We start from the raw sequence: 19,895 nt of genomic DNA on the forward strand, positions 1-19,895 counted from the left end.
AGAGATTATGGTAGCAGTTTTTATAGAGTTAAGGTTCCTTCATGGTACCCTGGCCCTGAGTCAGTGCCATGAGAAAGTAACAGAAGCCCTTCTGTTCTTAAAAACTAAGATATTTACATTCTCTGCTGAATCCTTAATATTCAGTACCTTCCAAGAACAAGCCCACAGCATGCTTTCCACTATGGTCCAGGTATTTCATACTCTGCATATGTGACTTGGATTTACTTTATCAGGTTGGATATTAGGAAAAAGTTCTTCAGAGAAATTGGTTAAGCATTGGAACAGGCTCCCCAGAAAAGTGGCAGAGTCATCATCCCCGGAAGTGTTCCAAAAACAAGCAGACATGGCACTCCACAATGTGGTTTAGAGCACTTAGTGGTATTAGGTCAAAGATTAGACTTGATCTTGGAGGTCTTTTTCAATCTTAATGATTCTATGATACTTTGAGCACCATTTTGTTTCTTTTCAACTCTGGGTTTGCAGACACAAACTTGCAAATATCACTGTACGGGAAGCTGCAAGTGTTTCTCCATTATCCATTTAAAGCTACCAAATTTCTAGATAAGGCAGCTATTTTATTGTTCAGCCTTTAATAAATTTTTGATCCTTTTCTGACAACAATAAGGTCACAATCTACACAGTGAACTTGTGATGAAACTCAAGGAGCCCTCTTTTCAGGCTAGAAGCACTTATGGAATTTTAACCTAAGAATAAATTAACATTTGGGTATTGAATACTAACAACATACATACTTATTTTATGTTAACAGCTGTCTTAAACTGCCTCTTTATTCCATCAATAGTATGAAGGGTTATTCAGGAAAAAAAAAATGTGGAAAGGTGAGCATATTTCATGTCCCAGACAAGTCATTCAGCCTAAATCTATTCATGAAAACTAATATGTATAGCAACAAAGGCTACAAACTCAAGCTTCAACAAGCCAAACTATAATCTGTTTTCCAAGAACAGACGTAAGTAATATTTACCTTTCCACATCGGATTTTTTTTAATTTATTCTGTAAAAATGAATACCATTCAGAAGTCAATCAGAACATTTTGGCTCCTATTCTATTTCTATATGCTATTTTAGAAGTTTTCTATCATGAAAATCTATACTGTTTTTTGTGCCACGTTTGCACAGCATGTTTTAACCTGTGGAACACACAGAACTGTGAATGTTGCAGATCTAACACTTTAATCAGTTTATACCTACACCTGAATCTGTGAAATAACTTGAATTCAGAGAAAAAAACTCTTGAAGGTGTTTTAGGTTTTTTCCCTCTTTTTTTCCTGGTTTAGGGCACATTCTTGCACACATCTGAACTCCCACAACCATAGAAGAGTTAACAGTGGACAGAAGCTTCCCAAATTGATGTTCTGCCATAAAAATTACAGCCCAGGTCACTACTGCTTCCACAAGGGACGTTTTTCTGTTGAAAGCTCTCAATAATGTCAGTACTTTATCTGATTTTTATTCAACAATACAACAACATATTCGTATAAAAGCCCTAATTATTCTATTAAACATAAGGTTTATAGTACCATGAAGTTATCACACAGCATTGTTCCACAATACCCAGTAGATAAAGGAACAAAAACAAAATCTTTTGTGCATCACAATGTTCTCAACACCATAGCTTCCAGAAACCTCATCATATGGACTCTCTAAAAATCCACAATTCTGTTCCACAATGACTAATGGGAAAAATACATCAAGAGTCTGTCACGGGAAATGTTCTTGCTGCCACCACCGTCCTATCATTGTAAGCTCCTACTGTAGTCTCAGGATGGCAGTACAGAGGTGCAAGACAGTTTACGGTTTTACAGGTCAAAACCTACACTACAGCCTCTGGTTATCAGGAAAATCACTGTGGAGCTCAAAGAGCAGTGAAAATTTGCAATACGAAAGGTCAGCTTCTGCTCATATGGTCTCCAGTCTGCACACTGACAGATACCAGGGCAGTATTGCTGTATGCTTGCTTTTTGCTTGCACTTTCTGTAAGTACCTGCCAAGAGCTACCATGGTATGAGTGAGAAGAACCTTTCATCAGATACACTGTGTTCATTCCAGTGTTCTTATAATTTCCCATATGGAAAAACCAAAATGACCACTGTTCACATGGAAGGAAGAAGAGGTGGAGCTGTGGTAATCAGTGGTAGCTTTGGTGTAATGACCTTTAAGCAATGGAGTTTGAGAACCTGAGGAGAGTGAGGAAAGAATGGTAGAAACAAACACCTAGTCCAGACCAATCTAGACCCTCAGATACAGGAGAGCAGAAGTTTTTGGGGAACTAAGTGGCATCCCATGGGAGGTATCTCTAAAAAGGTCAAAGAGCACAGGAGAACTGGAAGATCTTTAAGGACATCAAAGTGCAAGACTAGTGTATGTAACCACTCAGAAAATCAAGCATCGGGAGACCAGTTTGGCAGACATGAAACACATCATGGGGCTCCTGCACAAAAAGGCAGTATAGCAAGAGGATCAAGCAATGGATGAACACAAAAATATCACAGAGGTAAGCAGGGATAGTGTTTGGAAAGCCAAAGCCCACCTGGAGTTCAGACTTGCAGGGAGTACGTATCAAAGGCAACAAGAATTTCTACCACTATATCAGCAGTAAAAGGATGAACAAGGAAAATACACGTTGGTGGCTGAAAGGGGCAAGTTATTGACAAGGTAAGGCCAAGGTACCCCACTGTCTTCTCTCCATCAGCCTTCACCTGTATGCCTTCATGCTTACAAACAAGGTTCAAGGTGAAAAACCACCAGTCACGAACAAGGACTAAATCCCAGGAATTACTTGAGAAAAAATGAACCCACACAAGCCCATGGATCCCACAGGCCTCCATGCACAGGCACTGGGACAGCTCACTGATATCCCTTCAGCACCTTTCTCTACTGCCTGTCAGTGGTGCTATAAACCATGAGAGATTCCCAATAACTAGAAGAAAGCAAATGGTGCCCCCTTCTTCAGAGAAGTCCAGAAGGTTGATCTGAGGCACTACAGACCACTGAGCCTCCCTTTGGTCCACAGAAAAATCACAGAATGAGTGCCCTGGGAAAAGACTTCTGGGCACCATGAAAGAGGAGAAGGTGAGGAGGAACAATCAGCTTGGATTCACCCAGGATAAAGCATTTGATATCGCTAACAGTGCCCAATCATATCTTTCCTTTCTCAGTCAACAGCTGTCCCTCCTCACCAAGAATTCCCTGTTCCACAGTGCAAAACAGAAGCTCTCAACTGATCTTTCATCAGTTTACACCTTCCTGTTCACAAACAGCTGTTAACAATTAAAAGAGGAAGATCACCAAAGAAATCCAGCAAAGTGAACACAAAAACATTCAGAACCACCAGGCATCCAGTACTTGAGAACTACCAAGCCAGAATATGACCTGTATCAAAGGCTGTATCAAAACCATCTATCTGGCAAAAAGCTATCAAAGATAGTGAAAAATGTTGTGAAAGGGCATCTACAGTATTCAAAACATAACCAAGCATATCTGTAACCCTGATAGGAGAGGGTGATGCTGCTGTCTTCCAAGGACAGACTGCCATAATTGCTATGGAATTTCCAGTAATTCACCTACTGCAATGACATAAGCTGCAGATACAGCATCACAGAAGAAGATCAAAGCCAAATTAAGTCTTGGTATCAATATTATCTCTAGTGTACATTATGAAAGTAGGAAGTGAGCTACAAATGTCAACAGAGCCAAAGGAGGCAAGATGCATGTGACATCTGCATGGCTGGTGTTCCCCCCAGGAACAAGGGGAATGGAGGTATTTGGAGGAGACAGGGCTGGGGATGCTGATCTGACATATCTTTTCCATGAACAAGACTCGCTTGGGAAGACCACCTATCCTTCTTCCATTGCATGCCCAGCACCTTTCCTCTTCCTTGTTCCCTGCCCACCGCCATGAGCTGGGTCTTACCATCCTTGTCTGCTTGGGCTCTGTCCTTGGGCAATGGCAAGCATGAACAGTGACCTGCGCAGGAAGGGGAGGACAAACACCACCTTCTGTTGCTGCTGACTTTTTTTGCCTATTGTTCCTATGGTTTTCTGGTACATTTAAATGATGTAATCAAGGAATAACAACATCTATAAAAGGATGTTTGTGAAAGCAGATACCCCCTAAATAACCATTTATCAAATACTTATCTCCCAGTGTGAAATGGGGGTGGGGTGGGGGAGATTGTGAAGAAATGGAATTAAAAAATTTTTTTTTAAAAAAATCAAGAACATAGAATCCTTAAAGTAATTTATGTAAGAGCTCATCTCCACAGGGAGAAATAAGGAAAAAAGCCAATGATGCTAAAAAATATATACAGCTCTTTCAGTACTTCCCCAGCAGGATACAGAACAAGAGTAAAATATACATTAAAAAGACTATTTATAAGGCAATCTCCAATAGAAAAGAAGAGCTAAAAGAACATCAACAAACAAGTGAAAACTATAAGGAATCCTTTCTCATAACAACCAACAAGAACTAAAATAATTTTGATACTAACATAAGAGCATTTGTCTCATGCTGCTGAAGTGTTCTGTGATACTGTAAATTATTGAGTTATATTAGCTTATGCTTATTTTTCTAAGGCTAGTTGACATGTAATAAAAATATAATAACAATGCACACTTACACAATACTTCTCGCTTCAAGTGTCCATAAAGAAATAAAGTATAGCAATTATCCAACTGAGAATCAGGAATATAGAAGATTTCACTTCACCCTGAGCCAAAACAAAGGGAAAGGACAAGAGCCTAGTCACTTCCACTTCTCTTCCACTCTGAACATACCAATGTGCCCCGATGAAAAAAATGTAGACTGCCATAACAAAGTGACTACTCTAATGAGCATTAAAACAAACAAAAAAATCCATTAAACTCACTGGTGAGTAGAACAAGATGAAATGTAATGATTAACTTTTCTCCTAGCTAAATAATGTAAAGATTTTGTGATTCACAATTATTTCACCAAGATGTTTCAATGGAAAACATTTTGTATATGTAACTCAGAACCACAAAGAAGCTGCCATGCATCAGCAGGTCTCCACTATCCATCCATATACCTAATCATAGATGGAGGTAAATGTGAGGTAGTTCAAGATAGTTTTCTTGATAATAAAAGCAGGATAGCCTAACTCACCCTCCTCAGTTTCTTAATAGGAACAGAGGGACTATGACTGCAACCTACTGAATTTCACTGTTGCAACCTAAATTGAACTTTGGATGCCCAATCAGGTAAGTCACCAGATGAGAAGGTAACGGCTTTTTATATGCCAATAATTGTTTTGCATGAAGTCTAAAATGCACATTACTGTATCTTAGAATTGCACTGCACTGTGACATGAAACAACAGAGACCTGTGATGAATTTCGAGGCAGAAGTGCAATAGGATTTTAGAATTCACTGCTGTATACCAGCTGATACATGGCATGCTCTGAGCTTCTGTGACTACAGCATTAATACCTTCCTGGCAGGATGCATATGAGCAAAAATCCATACTTGACTAGTTCCTTAATTAGGATTGCAAACTCAATCGAAATTACAGTTAAACTGTGAATATTGGATTCCCCAAAGAATGAACATGAAAGAAAATGAACATACAGCACACACAAGAGTCATTGGAACTGGGGTTACTGGGAGGAATTACATTAATTGTAGATATTTTGATAGTTGAAAATTTTTCTTACTTTTGTTTGGTTTGGGTTTGGGTTTGGTTTTGTTTCATTTTGTTACATTTTCATTTATTTCTTTAGTGCAGTAATGGAAATGCTGATCTTTTGCATCTTTATAAAAGAATAAATTTTCAACCTAAAATGTGGATTTAGAAATTCACAGGAACCAAACGATACAGAGCTTGTATGTATCATGTTTGTTTTTCTTTATGCCTAGTCTTTCAACTGTGCAAATCTTAAAGGAGATTCCCATCATAAACTCTGGCCGGAGAGCAAGCTGAGAGGTTATACATCATCAAAAAAGCAGACTGGCTTGAAGGTGAGCTAACAAAATAACTGACTGGGGATAGAAGGCAACCAAACTATAATCTCACAATGCACTTCAGTACTATGCTCAAATCAAAGGGTTGACTTTCCTTCTCCCAAACGCAACATTATTTTTTCAGTCTATATAAGCACATAAAACTTACCAATTAATGTATTTAACATATATTATATAACTGTGATTTTTCTATAGAACTGTAACAATATTAAGCCATGTTAATTTCTGAGTAATATCGTACATTCCCTTTGAAACTTTTTCCAGACTTGTAGATAAAATATTATCCTTTTCATCTACCAAATACATTTTCATGAAACCTAATTTTCTAGTAAGTGAAATCATCTTCTTGTTGCCCTTCTATCACTATAGATATAGGAAACCTCTTTTGTGCATGGCACTGTTGGCTAAACACAAGCTGTTTAGAGCAGAGATCTTCCTCTGCATCACACCTTTACACTTGCTGCTAAATTCCTAATACACACAATCACTATTTTCTGAAGATGGCCATTAAAACAGTGTCTAACCTTCTGATTAATTAAACCAAGATACCAGGGACCACCCTTTATTGGTACAGTGCCTCACACAATTAAGTCCTCCCACACAACTGAAAATGCCCCCGTTCCTCGCATACATACAACAAATGATACCAGACAGAATAAGGAGCACATTCCCTGCTGTGCTCCGCAACAGCAAACTTAGCTGCTTAGGAAAGGAAAGCAATGGCAGACAGTGGTCAGTAAATTAAGTCTCAGAGGATCTGGGATCCTTCTTTTAGTATGAATTTCAGACAGCATCATAGTCTTACAAACCCACCTGCATTTTCTCGCTGCAATCTCGGTTAATTTGGCAAAAGCTGCCTGGCAAGTGTGCTCACTGAGCTAGTTAAGCTATCATTTCCTATTAGTCTTAAATCTATTACCTTTATATCGGACTTTTGAGTCTGATCCCTGAAGAGAAAACAAAACAAAACAAAACAAAACAAACAACAACAACAAATAAGGAGACCACACCTACAACCATGATAAAACCCCTTGGCTCTCTACACAGAAGATGACTTCAAAAGGTATATGGAACATGTGAAATACTGAAATATGCAGTTTTCATCAATGCAGCAGTGCAGAGACATGCCCAGAATAGGCAGTTTGGGTCCCAGAAGTAGTAGAGATGTCTCAGGACATAGCTTCAGATACAATTCACAAGTTCCAATCACACACTCCTGTCAAAAGCAGCACCCATGATCTTCTTCTCACCTTTCTTTCCCCTCTCCACAGAATAGAGGACATCCATGATTTGCTAATAGTGTGACTTGCACGGCAAATAGCGCCATTCCCTTTCTCCTTTTGGGTTAGGTTTTTCTTGGATCAGTGATCGGTTGACCCTACTCTTCCCAATGTCATTGAGTCACTGGCAAGGGATTCAGCAGGAACGCCAGGATGACAGCAAAATTGTAGGAGATGGCTACCTTTTATTCTTCATGCAAGCTTCCACTCAATGTGAAACAGTACCAGTATTCATCATCTCCTGATGCAGTGCAAGGAAACAAGGCTGTATCTCCTTAGGTACATCTCACCTAACTTTGTATCATGCCCTGTAGGTTAGGTCCTTACTGGTTTTCGGGTCAGATCCTGATCTCTTTCAGAAAAATATCCTATATTTATGACTGTAAAGCAACTAATGAATCATACTAGCTGTGTTTCTAACATCTCAATAACATTCCTTAAGTGTTGTCTGTTGCAAGATAAAGAAAACCAATAGCAGATATGAAGGGCTTTCTTTGCAGAAGAGTTTGATACATGTGCCATTTATTTCCCCAAATCAGTCATGCTAAACTTTAAGAAATTCAGAAAAAAAAATAATTATTTGAATGAAGCAGAGATTCACAAATTACAACAGCAAATACAAGAAGTTCTCCTTCTTCTGCTAATACAAAGAATGTACATAAGCTGAATGAATCATTGCAAAACAGTTTCCCATACAGTCATGGAGCAAGCTTTGCTATTGAGACTATACCCAACTGAATTTGAATACGTATTTTTGGAAATCTTTAAAAATAAAACAGATTTATGTTACTATTACCCAGGCTGAGGTGGAACGTGTTTATGTATATAACAACATAGGGATGAATGGCATTCTTGAGATATGAGACAACAAGATAATTTTGCTGGAGATAAAAGACACAGAGAACAATATTGGCTTGTTAAAGGGTTTTGTCATTTTAGCCATTTCTTTTCATAATTCAGTCATGATAAGGGATTGGAATGGAGGCAGATCAAGAAGAATTAGGAGGAGAATTCACAAGAAGATATATAATCTTCCACTAATAATTTCAGAGGACAAAACGCAGGCAAAGAAACAGATGAGACTGCAGATCTGGAAACAAAAAGACTGATGAAAATTAGTGGTTCATTATCCTCTCTATTTGAGGACTAATTGTGGGACATAAGTCCCACATTTATATCTCCTTTTAACAAAAGCTTATGGCCCCACTCAGCAAATACGTCAGAAAGTGCAGCTTTACACATCTAAGTCAGACACATTTACCAGTTTTTAGAAACTGGACCAAATCTTGCAATGATCAAAACTTTCAGACTTCACGCTGAAGCCAGCCAACACTATCCATCCTAATTTCTTGATAGTAGCCACTAGCTAATAAATTCACTGCCCAGTCTCTATTACCGATTAAATTAATCCAGCCTCTGTACATTTTTACAGTGAGAAATATTACTTCTCAAAATAATTTTTGGCACAGCCAAAGACTGAAGATTTTTTTTCTTACTGCTGAAGAGCCCCAACTCCAGCCTCATGGGGTGGGAACACCTTCTTCGCACCCTTTTCTGAAGCTGGCAACTGACAGACAAAGATTTTACTGCAGATTGAAAGATCTAAAGCTGTAGGTCACTGGAGGATATTAAATGATAAGTAAATTCACATTTCTAAAGTAATTCTACCAATTTATTAGCAATGCTAGCTCCTGTTCCACAGTAGGGGAGATAATAACGAAGACTTGTTAAAGGGCAATGTGATATCTTTTATGTAATGTAGTTTTTTCATTTGTGATAAAGTCATTAAAGCAGCACTGTGTCTTCCTGAAGCCTCAAACAATAGTCTGCATTAAATCTCCTGTGGAAATTAAGGATAGTAGCTCACTGGAAAAATAAGCATCTGTTCTGGCTAATGCTGATGGCCTTCTAAAAATCATTAAACTATTCTAAACTGGCAACGATAAAACAATGCGGAACTGTTTTAACTTTTTCCAAAGCAAAGAGATTTCCCTTGTAAATACTTCTTTGTTCCAAATCTGCCTAGTAACCTTTATCTCATAAGGCATGTCTCCTTATGGACTGCCTAAATCCCATTCTCCTACCATGACCTAACTTGAATTCAGTGTCCTTTAAATCTGGGTTGGTAAAGGTTTGTCTTCACTGCATCGACACAGGCTGCAGTTGCAGAGTCCTGCCCACCTGTTCTCTAGTCACAGGCTCCAGAGATCTGGTGCACTGGGCAGAGCTGAAATGTCAGCTCCAATTTCCTTTCAGCCTCAGCTAGAGACTGGGCTGCTTTGCAGTAGGAGTAGCTTGCAGTTTCATTCTCCCAAGGCTACCCTAAAACCTCAGCTGGACTACACTTTTTTTGTTCATTTAATCCTTCTGCTGTATTGCATTTTAATTCCACCTTCACTTGGTCTAGATATGTAACACTTGTGCAGTAGAAACTTTTCAGGGATATCAACCCAGGTTTGGGCACAGAGCACCCAAACACAAATAGTGAAACAAAACAAAGTCTCTCCTAATAAGGAAGTTAAAGATCCCGGAGGTTACGCACAAAGCATAGGGAAGAACCTTACATTCTACTTAACCTCTCTTGAAAAAAAGACTGAAGACTCCAATAGGAAAACCAGAAATATAATGGATTGATTGCCTGGCTTGATATCCAAATACAGCAGAAAATGCTAGTCTCTGCTTAAGGATTTGCTCTGTCCTGGTTCTCATCTACATCATGGGTGACCTTCTACTACCACCACACGTAGTCAAGAGACAATAGGTGGTGAAGATCAAGTTACTCAGAGCATCCCAGGGAAGATGAATTTCTGGTTAATGAAACGCACACAGGCAGATGGTGCTTATTTCACTGCAGCTGTATGCCACAAAAGGTAAGTGAAAAACTAACTTAAGGTTAAAACCTGGTGGTTTTTTTCCTCCTATTGTGCTTCCATTTTAGTGGAGTAGGTGTAAAAGGAAAGAGAATGTTCCTTCTTTGATTCTTATTTCTGTGTTGCCCAAGTTTAGCAGTGCTCATTGTTCACTTTACCAAGATTGCTAAGCAGGGGTATTTTCTACTGATCAAGTCAATAGGTTGATGGGTTACTGGTTCACAAACTATGAAGAGCCACATGAATTTCAAAAAAAGGCTTTTAATAAAGTCCTAGGATAAACACATCATTTAATCATTAAACTCTAATTTATCAAATAAATTCATTAAATAAATTGAAACCTTGGAGCAAAAATGGACTTAGACCCTGTGATCATGCCATATGCTGAAGTAATTCACCAAGCCAGCATGGTACATGTAACATCATTATGTCAATTCTGATCTGAAGCAGAGATGTAGGGCATCACTCATCTCTTTATGGTCTTGAAGCCAAGGTTCCTTTGACTCCCACTCTTTTTCAGTAATCCAGTGCTAGCATCAAGTGTCTTCTGAGAAAATTTTCACACCTCTGCCTCACCAACAGCAGTAATGCACAAGACACCCCAGGAACATGAAGGTGATGGGACGCACTGGCACTCAAGTGAGATTTGACCGAGCACCCTGATGTCCCTCCAGGCACAAAGGCTTGCCTCCATGCAATCACTGCCCACTGTGTGATTAGTCCCTCCTCTGCTGGCTGCTCCCTCATCAAAAAATCATAGAATCAATTAGGTTGGAAAAGACTTCCAAGATCCTCCAGTACAACCTTTGACAGATCATCACCCTGTCAACTACACCACAGCACCAGGTATACCAGATCCAGTCATTCCTTGAACACCTTCAGGGGTGGTGACTCTGCCACTTCCCTGAGCGGTCCATTCCAGTACTTGACAATCCTTTCAGTGAAGAAATTCTTCCTGATATCCAATCTGGACCTCCCCTAGCACAGCTTGAGGCCATTTCCTCTTGTCCTGTCACTAGTTGCCTGAGAGAAGAGACCAACTCTCACCTGGCTACAACCTCCTTTCAGGTAGTTGTAGAGAGCAATAGGGTCTCCCATGAGCCTCTTTTTCTCCAGGCTAGATAACCACAGCTCCCTTACATGTTCTTCATATGATTAATCCTTTAGACCCTTCATCAGCTCTGTTGCCTTTCTTCAGATACACTCCAGCAACTCAATCTCTATGTCTTTCTTGAGTGAATGGCCCAGAACCGGACACAATACTTGAGCTGCAGCCAGACTACTGCCAAGGCTGCAAGAGCCAGGACCGTAGGAAGGAGCAGCTGGGTGTCCCACACAGTGCTGCATGCACGCATGGCCAAACAATATCCAAATTCCTCCAGCAAGGTCTTTGCTGTGAATCCCACCCTGGAACTACAAGAGACAGGTAACCAAGGCACAATAACAGAGAAAACACCTTTTCTGACTGACATATTCATGTGTCCTGCAGGGAAGCGTTCAATATACCTACAAGGAACAGACACATATCCTTGGAATCCACAGTTGATTTAATCTTAGTTTCAAGAAAGTTTTGTGGTAATTGCCTTGTAAACACTCATCACCATTAACACAGAGGACTCACCAAGACTGGAATACTTAGCTATCACACGTGACAGTCTCCCACAGTGAAACAGCAACCTGAGGAGCAACCCCACTCTCTTCATCATACACTGTATATTCTGGTCCCAAAGGGTTAAGCGAGATCCTCACGCATCACCACAATGGAGTTTTTCTGTTGCCACTGGAAAGCACTGGAAGCTGATGTTGGATAAAGTCAGATTAAAAACAAGGTGTGTGCTTTCAGAAGCACAGGTAATTACTAGCATAGCTGTGGAAGGTCCTTCATCATGATCAATTTTTAAATCAAGATGATGTTTGTTTGAAATATGGGCCCAGATTTAAAGAGGAAGGAATTCAAAGCAGTCTCATAGCCCTTCTAAGACAACAGTATCTCAAAGCTTCATTAGCAAAACATGACAACTTGGCACTCTCTGGTTCTGACAGCTCAGCACTCACCATCCTGGTCAAGACCCAGGCCAACTCCAGACCCTGTTTCTTCCACTCCACAACTGACACAGCCTTCATGATCCCCCAACCACACATGAAACTTTTTTTTTTCATAACCCTTAAACCATGCCTCACTTTTGCCCTTGCAGCAAACCTAGAGCCAAGAGCAGATACCAAGAAGGAACAGCAAAAAACCCAGATGTTTTTCTACGGGTTTTGGAAAAGTTTGTCTGGTGTTCAGCATCCTAAGTGATGAAGCTTTGGCCACTATGTTCAGAAGACTCAAAATGTCATCTTAGTTTGCAAATTTTCAAAGTAGAAATCACATCTCCCTGTACACACATATGCTGCAATGGAGGTACAATTCTAGGGACTTCGGGCCCTATAAACAACACACACACAGACACCACAATTTCAGATTCATACTACTGGTTTCACACTTTAGTTCCCTCTCCATGCTTCCCAGTTATGATATTCATCTTCCCAAACAGCTCCATGTGCTGTTTTTGGTAATCACATCCTTCAAACACTTGTCCCTGTTATGTATACCAACATCTACATATTCAAAACAGTCTCCAAAGCACATGCTAAACATCTGTTTCAACCAGCTCTCTTTAGAGTTTAAGCTGTTTGCTGGAAAACTGCCATCCTAATGGCCAGCTCCTCTGTTAGTGAACTGGAGAATTCATTTTGTATTTATTGATTGTTCCCTAATGAAGAGTCATAAAGGTGCCAGAGACTCTTGACCAGACACTACTTAATTAGTATCAAAGTGCATAAAATCCCAAATCAAACCGAGCTCTCTGTCCAATGGCTCAGCCACTGGAAAAAAAGTGACATCATTTTCTGCTAATACAGAAGTCCATAAAATTTTACTGAAGAACTCTAAGGAAATTAAAAAACTATATAGGTCGATCATTTCCTTCCTGTTTCTAAGACACCAAATAAGGTCTTCCAGAATCAAATAACACTTTGCTAAAGGAATTATTCTTCATAAAGGACCCAGCAATATGTATCATGCACAGAATTTTATTTTAAACTAAACAAAGGCAGATACAGGTGAAACTTTTGTCTTCTGAACACTATAGAGAAATGTTTCTGTTACATACAAAGATATGATGCAAAGCATACAAAAGATAATAAAAAATTACCTCTAAGGGATCTGTCTTTACATCATTGTGGCTCATACAATAGTTCAGTTTTTACGTTCCCTCAAACTACAGTGTATTGGAGTATTTTCTGACGGTACTTGCTCTCAAAAAGGCAGAGAGGTGAGCAAAAACTCGATTAAATGTCAAGCTTTTTTCTCTCAAACTTATAGCCTCAAATATACCCTGGTATTTCCTTGCAAGTGTTTCAAATTAAGTCATCCTGAAAGTTAATTCCCTCTCTTCCATATAATTTTAATTCTCAATTAAATAACTGAGAAAACAGCAGAAAGGGAAAGAGCCAACTAACAGAAGGAGGCAAAAGCCCATCCTTATATGGCAATAGCATTGCTGCTTCTATTACACTGCTTGTTGAAGGCACATCTTCAGATTAGTAAAGTGGCATGGATTCTTTGGGATAACGCAAGATATACACAAGGAAAAAAATTGTCATGATAAAACAAAATCCATTTAATACATATGCCCTCACAGTAATTACAACTACTGATGTATTACCATATATGCAAGAAAATACCCTTCCATTTTCCTAAAACCTATCACTCCAATGCCAAGTTCTGCAAAAAAATTCAAAATCCTATTCATGATCTGCGCCCTGTATTCAGCAGCTGATGTGATACCAGCTTTAACCATCTGAAGGTTCTAGTCCTCTTATCCTAATGACAAACAAGTGTATTTCACCCCAGAGAGAGCAGGTTTTCATAAACAGAAAATGGATAGGACAAGCATATAAAGGTTGAAACAATCACAGTAACGTAAATATCCCAATAAGGCAGAATAGCAAATACACTTACATGGACTTCCCAGACATAAGAATTTGGCTTCTTTACTAAAATCCATTTTTTTTCCTGTTTTTTATTTGTTTGTTTGTTTGTTTGAACTGCACCTTTTTATTTATAGTTGTAAAATTATACCAACACCATCTCAGCTATCCTAGATAGTTTTAGTAAGTCTTCTGCAGAGTTTTGTTCTAGATCTCACCAGTACAACTCCCAAGAAAATAAGCTCCAGAACAGTGGAAATAAAGAAAAACGCAGAAAAGAAAATGGGAGGGACAGCTAACCACAGAGAAGCTGGGGAAGGGTCACCAGAGTGAGGTCACACAAACCTCTTCTTACCCCTTGCTCAGATTCCAGCAGCTCTGTTTTGACTCTGACTGCCGGCATCCCATCAAGCATTAACATTCTGTTCTCAAAGGCGCTGATGTCCTAAAACAAAAAAGGACAAGGTTAATAAAAAAAAAAGGAAGAAAACCTAGTTTTAATTCACTGATTTAAGTTCTATGATACCATACAAGTAAGTTTCTTTTAGTGGAAATGAAGTTAACAAAGATATAATAGTTATTTTAAGGAGGAGCTGCCAAGTTACTGCTTCTGTTAAAAAAGTAAATTAGACTTTTAGTTGCCCTTAAAAGAGATTTAAGTCTCTGTAAACAATAAGGGAAAATCATCTCCAATTACTACTTTGTAATTTGAAATTAATCACACAGGTGCACATATATTAGTTCCTTGCTTTAGAACTGGAAAAGAGACCAGTGATGTCAAATCGTTTGAAATTTTTGGGAGTATACTTAGGTATACTTGATTTGAATCAAAACATTTGTACTTCTGTATTACCTAGAGAAAGCATACACTTATGTTCAGAAACGTTACAGGGAAGACCTGTACATACACACACTATAAATTAAGACACTATAAATTAACAGAACTCCTCATAATTCTTATCATTCATTGTATTTTAAAGTTATCAGCATTTGTCAACTAAAATCTCCACACACACACCTCTGACACGAGACAGAGAAAAAAAGCATGTTAAAAACATGCACTGTCCACGTAGTAACGGGCAATATATGCCAAGAGCTTCAAGCTGAAGAAAAATTTCCTTCCCTGAATCAACATCCCCGCTGTGTAAGTCTCATTCTGCTGTTGCTGAAGCCATTTATGGAGATATACAAAACTTCTTGTGCCTTCAGTTCAAATACTACCTCAACCTGAGTCAATTTTCTACTCCAGCCAAGGCTCAAATGATGGTGTTTGAAAGCAAGTACTTTTAGCTTTAGTTTGGATAACATATAGACAATAAAAGACATTTTATCCTTCAAGTTAGAACCTGACCTTACAAATCCAGACACCTTGGGTCAGTGGTACAGAAACACACAGATGCCACAGCTATTTTTCAAATAGCAAAACTACAGCACGTATCATTTAAAAGTGGCTCATTCACAGTCAGTTATTTACATGCCCTGTTTGGAAGTCAGCACTCTAAACTGGAAACTCACCTCTACTCTGTTACCTTGTACTCCTCAGTAACTGCACCTTAATGGAAAAAACCACTTTTCCCCTGTGTTTCACAGGCAGCAGATCTGTCCAGCACTGCGTGGTGCCATTATTCATAAGGAGTATGTAATATGCCTGTTTCTTATCATGGTTGTTGCAGAGGAATTTTAAGGAAAATGGTCTGTCCCAAAGAAGCTTCCAAAACACATTTTAAAAACTTAAATATAAACATTTCCTTTTTTCCTAGTACACCCCATCCCAGGACTTTCATTTTCAGGGATATAAGTACTGCAGAAGCTGTTTACTTTTGTATTTATTGTAATTTAAATAACATGTTGAAAAGCAGGGAAACTGATATGCTCATGCTCCAACATGGAGCCACAAGCAGAAGCAAATGACCTGTTTAAAATCCCTGTCGTCCTCACTTTGAACTCTGCGTGGTTTGATACTACAGGGCAGGCAGGAACTCAATGACGAAGCAGATAAGCAAATGCAATCTCTATTTTTTCCTTTAAAAGTAGATTTAGGTAATTGATAAAAAGCTCTAAATGCTTAAGTTATAAAATTTCAGATCAAATGAGTCATTTTCAACGGAACACCTCTGCATTCAAACATGTGTGAATGAAGACTACTCAAGCTACTGAGACATCCCAGTCCATGCTACGCTTCTTCTGTGCATCTACTGTATTTTTTAGACTTGACAATACAGGAAGAAGAAAAAAGTTCTTCCTATGTCTTCTGAGCAAATAATTTTGTGCAACTTGATCTTTATTCAGTGTTTGAGGCATGAGGTGGACAAAAAGCAGGAGGGTCTTCAATGCCACAAAGAAGCTGGATAAAATTGCTCTTGGCTTTACATCCTTCTTCCCAGGAAGGGCAGTGCACTGTTTACTTATTAGCAGCAGATCTCAAGTGTCACTGAGTTCCATTGTGGGGTGAAGAAGGCAGGACCCAGCGTGGCATTCCTGGCTCCCCCAGTGCCTATTCTGCAAGAAAAAGCAGTTCCTCTCCTTTCTTGATTTATAGGAAGCACAGCTGAGTTTTATAGCAAGATCAGGAATACACCATCATGAAGCATCCCTTAGGCTGTTTAGCTCATAGACAAAGAAGAATGAATATGATATTGCATCGTGTCCCTGAGGAAGTCTTACCCGCCTGAGCAAAGGGACAAGGCCAGCTTACACAGGAGGCACAAGCTGAAGGAGGGGGGAAGACAAAGCGCCATGGAGGAAAGGCAGGTTTAATGAACTGTTAGAATCTGATTAGAGGCTAATGTCCCTTTTAGTGCTTTGTACCAATTTACAGCTGATATACTTGAACCATTTTTACCCACTGGCTGTGATAAACTCATTAGTTTTAAAAATGCAAGCTAACCAGAGCCTTTGAAGTTTAAAACTGATAAATCATGAAAACCTGACTAGTTCATGTACCATTTAACACATTTACATTTAACTAAATTTCCATAGTGTTCACTTCCCCTTTTGTTCTCTAAAAATCTTATTTCTTAAAAGCAACCTTTCAAGTGCTGGTCTGAAGAGCAAATGCTCTGGCTGCGAACAGCTCTGGCTTTTGGGCAATTCATAATTCAGAGTAGCAATAATCACAGGAGTAAATTCTTTCCAAACTATTTGATCCCTCCTGCATTTATAACTGGAAGTACATTGTGTGACACATCCTGGGGGGCCACTGCCAAGTAGTTCCAGTCTGTGTGCTATACACGAGGATAACACGTTCAGCCCTAGAAAGCTGATCTTTTCCAACTGCGCTCTCCCGCCATAACCAGTTTTGCACTACAGTATGTTCAAAGCCATGCAGCAAATAGGATGTAATTGCCGAGGTTTGCATTCAGTGGGCTGTCACCTAAGCCAAAGGGGCTTGACTCATTCTCACAGAGGCTGAATGTGTTAATTGAATTCTCCCAGGAGCCTCTAAGGTCAGACAAGCAGATGGAGTATCCACACCTGAGTGAGGCCAGGCTGCTCCAGTGCCCCACGTTAACTGATGACACTCATGAGACCCACCCGCAGAGACTGCTGATATGATATATTGAATCAATGAATTATTCAAGCCACAGCCCCTTCCTGGCTCACTCAATCCTCTTCATCAACTGTGGTAGCTAACTTCCACTCCCAAAATCACCCAGGTGAAGGTTACCTAAATTCGTGTGACAGTCCTTCCTTCTCTATTCTCCCATCTCAACCCTCCTGGTGTACTCCAGTGACCCACCTAGGTAAAGCACATAGCAAATGTAGGTCCTAAACTGGGCATATAATGAAGCCAAACACTGCATGACCTTACCAGAACATCTGTTCTCTTGGATAAGTAATTCATCCTAAAAGAGATCGCACTCTTTCTCAGTGCCATCCACTGGAGCCTTTCACTAATCACTTTCAGACATTTAGTCCCTTGAAACATTAATTAAAAACACAAATCATACCTAGGTCCGTACAGGCAGCTGCTATTAGAGCTGTTGTTACCGAAGGCAGATAAGCTTACAAGCTCTTCTTCTGAGAAGCTATTGCAACCAGTTTAATAACCAGAATCTCCCCCCTCTTAAAAGGCCTACATTTTCAGTACAGCACCACTGTAACCATAACTAGCATTTTCTTAATGAGGATGATTTTCTGCTGCAACTTTTAATCAAATTCATCTTTGCCTACTTTAAAGGAAGAAAAAACCAAAAACCTAATTATCTCATCCTTATACAACACCTCCACCCCCCACAGCATCCTATAGTGTTTATTTAATTATTAATTACACTATTATGACATTTGGCTCCATCCACAAGAAGGGTTAAGGTTTTATAGCCAAGTTTTTAATTTGGCCAAGCCATAAATATTGAGAATCACACTGCAAACTTTTAACAATCACAGAGGAGCTGGTGCCACAACCACTCTCCTGTCCTGAGACACCACCAAAGACATCCCTAAACTCCGTTTATAATCTCTTCTAAGCACAAGATGACACAAAACCGCACGTCCCCATCCCACATCACAATTGTCTCTCCCACTCTCCAAGATTTTCCCATCGAGCTGCTCAGTACTAAAGTATGATAGGTCCAATCCCATGCCACCCCAGGAAGAAAGCAGTGAGCTCAGGCTTCAGAGTAACCAGAAAACTTAGACCTCACACTTCCTGCATGGACTGACAAACATTACCTTCCTTCCTCCTCTTGTTCCATTTCATGAACACAAGCAATACACAGAGGCAAGGTGGATGATGCTAATTACTGCTGTCACTAATGAAAGTTACAGGCTTACTTAGTCACACTGAAGAGTTGCATACTGGCAAGACAAAGCCACGGATGGTCCTGCCTTTCCCATGATGACCTATAACATTCAGCTGATAATTCAAAGCTTCATAACTCTTGTGGCTTGACCTTTGCTGTCTACTAGATGCCCACCCAGTCACCGCTGCACTCCTCAAAAGGACAGGGGAAGAACACAATATAGAAAAGCTTAGGGGCCAAGATAAAAACATTATTTATGAGGTACCGACACAGGCAAAAAAGTCTTGACTTGGGGAATATTAATTTATTGCCAATTAAAATAGACTTTGACGGTGAGAAATAAAGACAAAAGCTAAACATCTCCACCCACCCCTCCCTTCTGCTCAGGTCCAACTTTATTCCAACTCTTCCTTCACTTTTCTGCACAAACTTAACTTTAACATGACACACTCTCATTTTGAGAAATGAAATATCAGCTGGGGGAGGAGCAGTCTCAAATTCAACATTCAAGCTACAATAAAAGTTTCATGTTCAAGGGAGTATGTTTTAACAGCTGAGAGCAAAGAACAACCCTTAGGCAGTCTTTCTGTCCCAAAGCTATGACGTATAACTTTACCTGCCTCATCTTCTATTATTTTTACACAAGTTTTCTGCACATGCAATAATTTCTTAATTCATCATTATATTTTTATTTCATGGCTCAAAAATCTGGAGTATTTTTGTTATAACAATGTTCTTGACAGCTCATAAACATGAACGTTTAAGTCTTCCTTTTTTATACAGATATCTTAAAAACATTACTGAACTAATCATGAAGTAACTTATGTCAGTTATATGCCCTAACAATAAGATTATCTTGTTGATTTTTCTGAACATATATACCTAAATTCATATTATTCTCAATACACTTTACTACAATGAAGTTAATTATCAGTCAAAGCAAGAGACAGCATAACACATCAGGACAAAAAAATCTGAAGTGATCCACTCAAGGCAAAGTTTTTGAAGACATGATAGAACCTTTTAAG

General features: G+C 39.3%; 1 protein-coding gene across 6 annotated transcripts in view; it reads right to left on the reverse strand.

The window, feature by feature from the left end:
* KLF12 (Kruppel like factor 12) overlaps positions 1–19,895 on the reverse strand; it is a 245,102-nt gene that overhangs the window by 134,545 nt on the left and 90,662 nt on the right. For all 6 annotated transcript variants that reach the window (XM_017829993.1, XM_017829995.1, XM_017829994.1 and 3 more), the window contains one exon: positions 14,481–14,570. In XM_017829993.1, the coding sequence (XP_017685482.1) occupies positions 14,481–14,570 (90 nt within the window). The remainder of the gene's footprint in view (positions 1–14,480; positions 14,571–19,895) is intronic.

This window comes from Lepidothrix coronata, unplaced genomic scaffold (assembly GCF_001604755.1).
Source record: "Lepidothrix coronata isolate B3197 unplaced genomic scaffold, Lepidothrix_coronata-1.0 Scaffold172, whole genome shotgun sequence".
Classification (NCBI taxonomy): domain Eukaryota; kingdom Metazoa; phylum Chordata; class Aves; order Passeriformes; family Pipridae; genus Lepidothrix; species Lepidothrix coronata.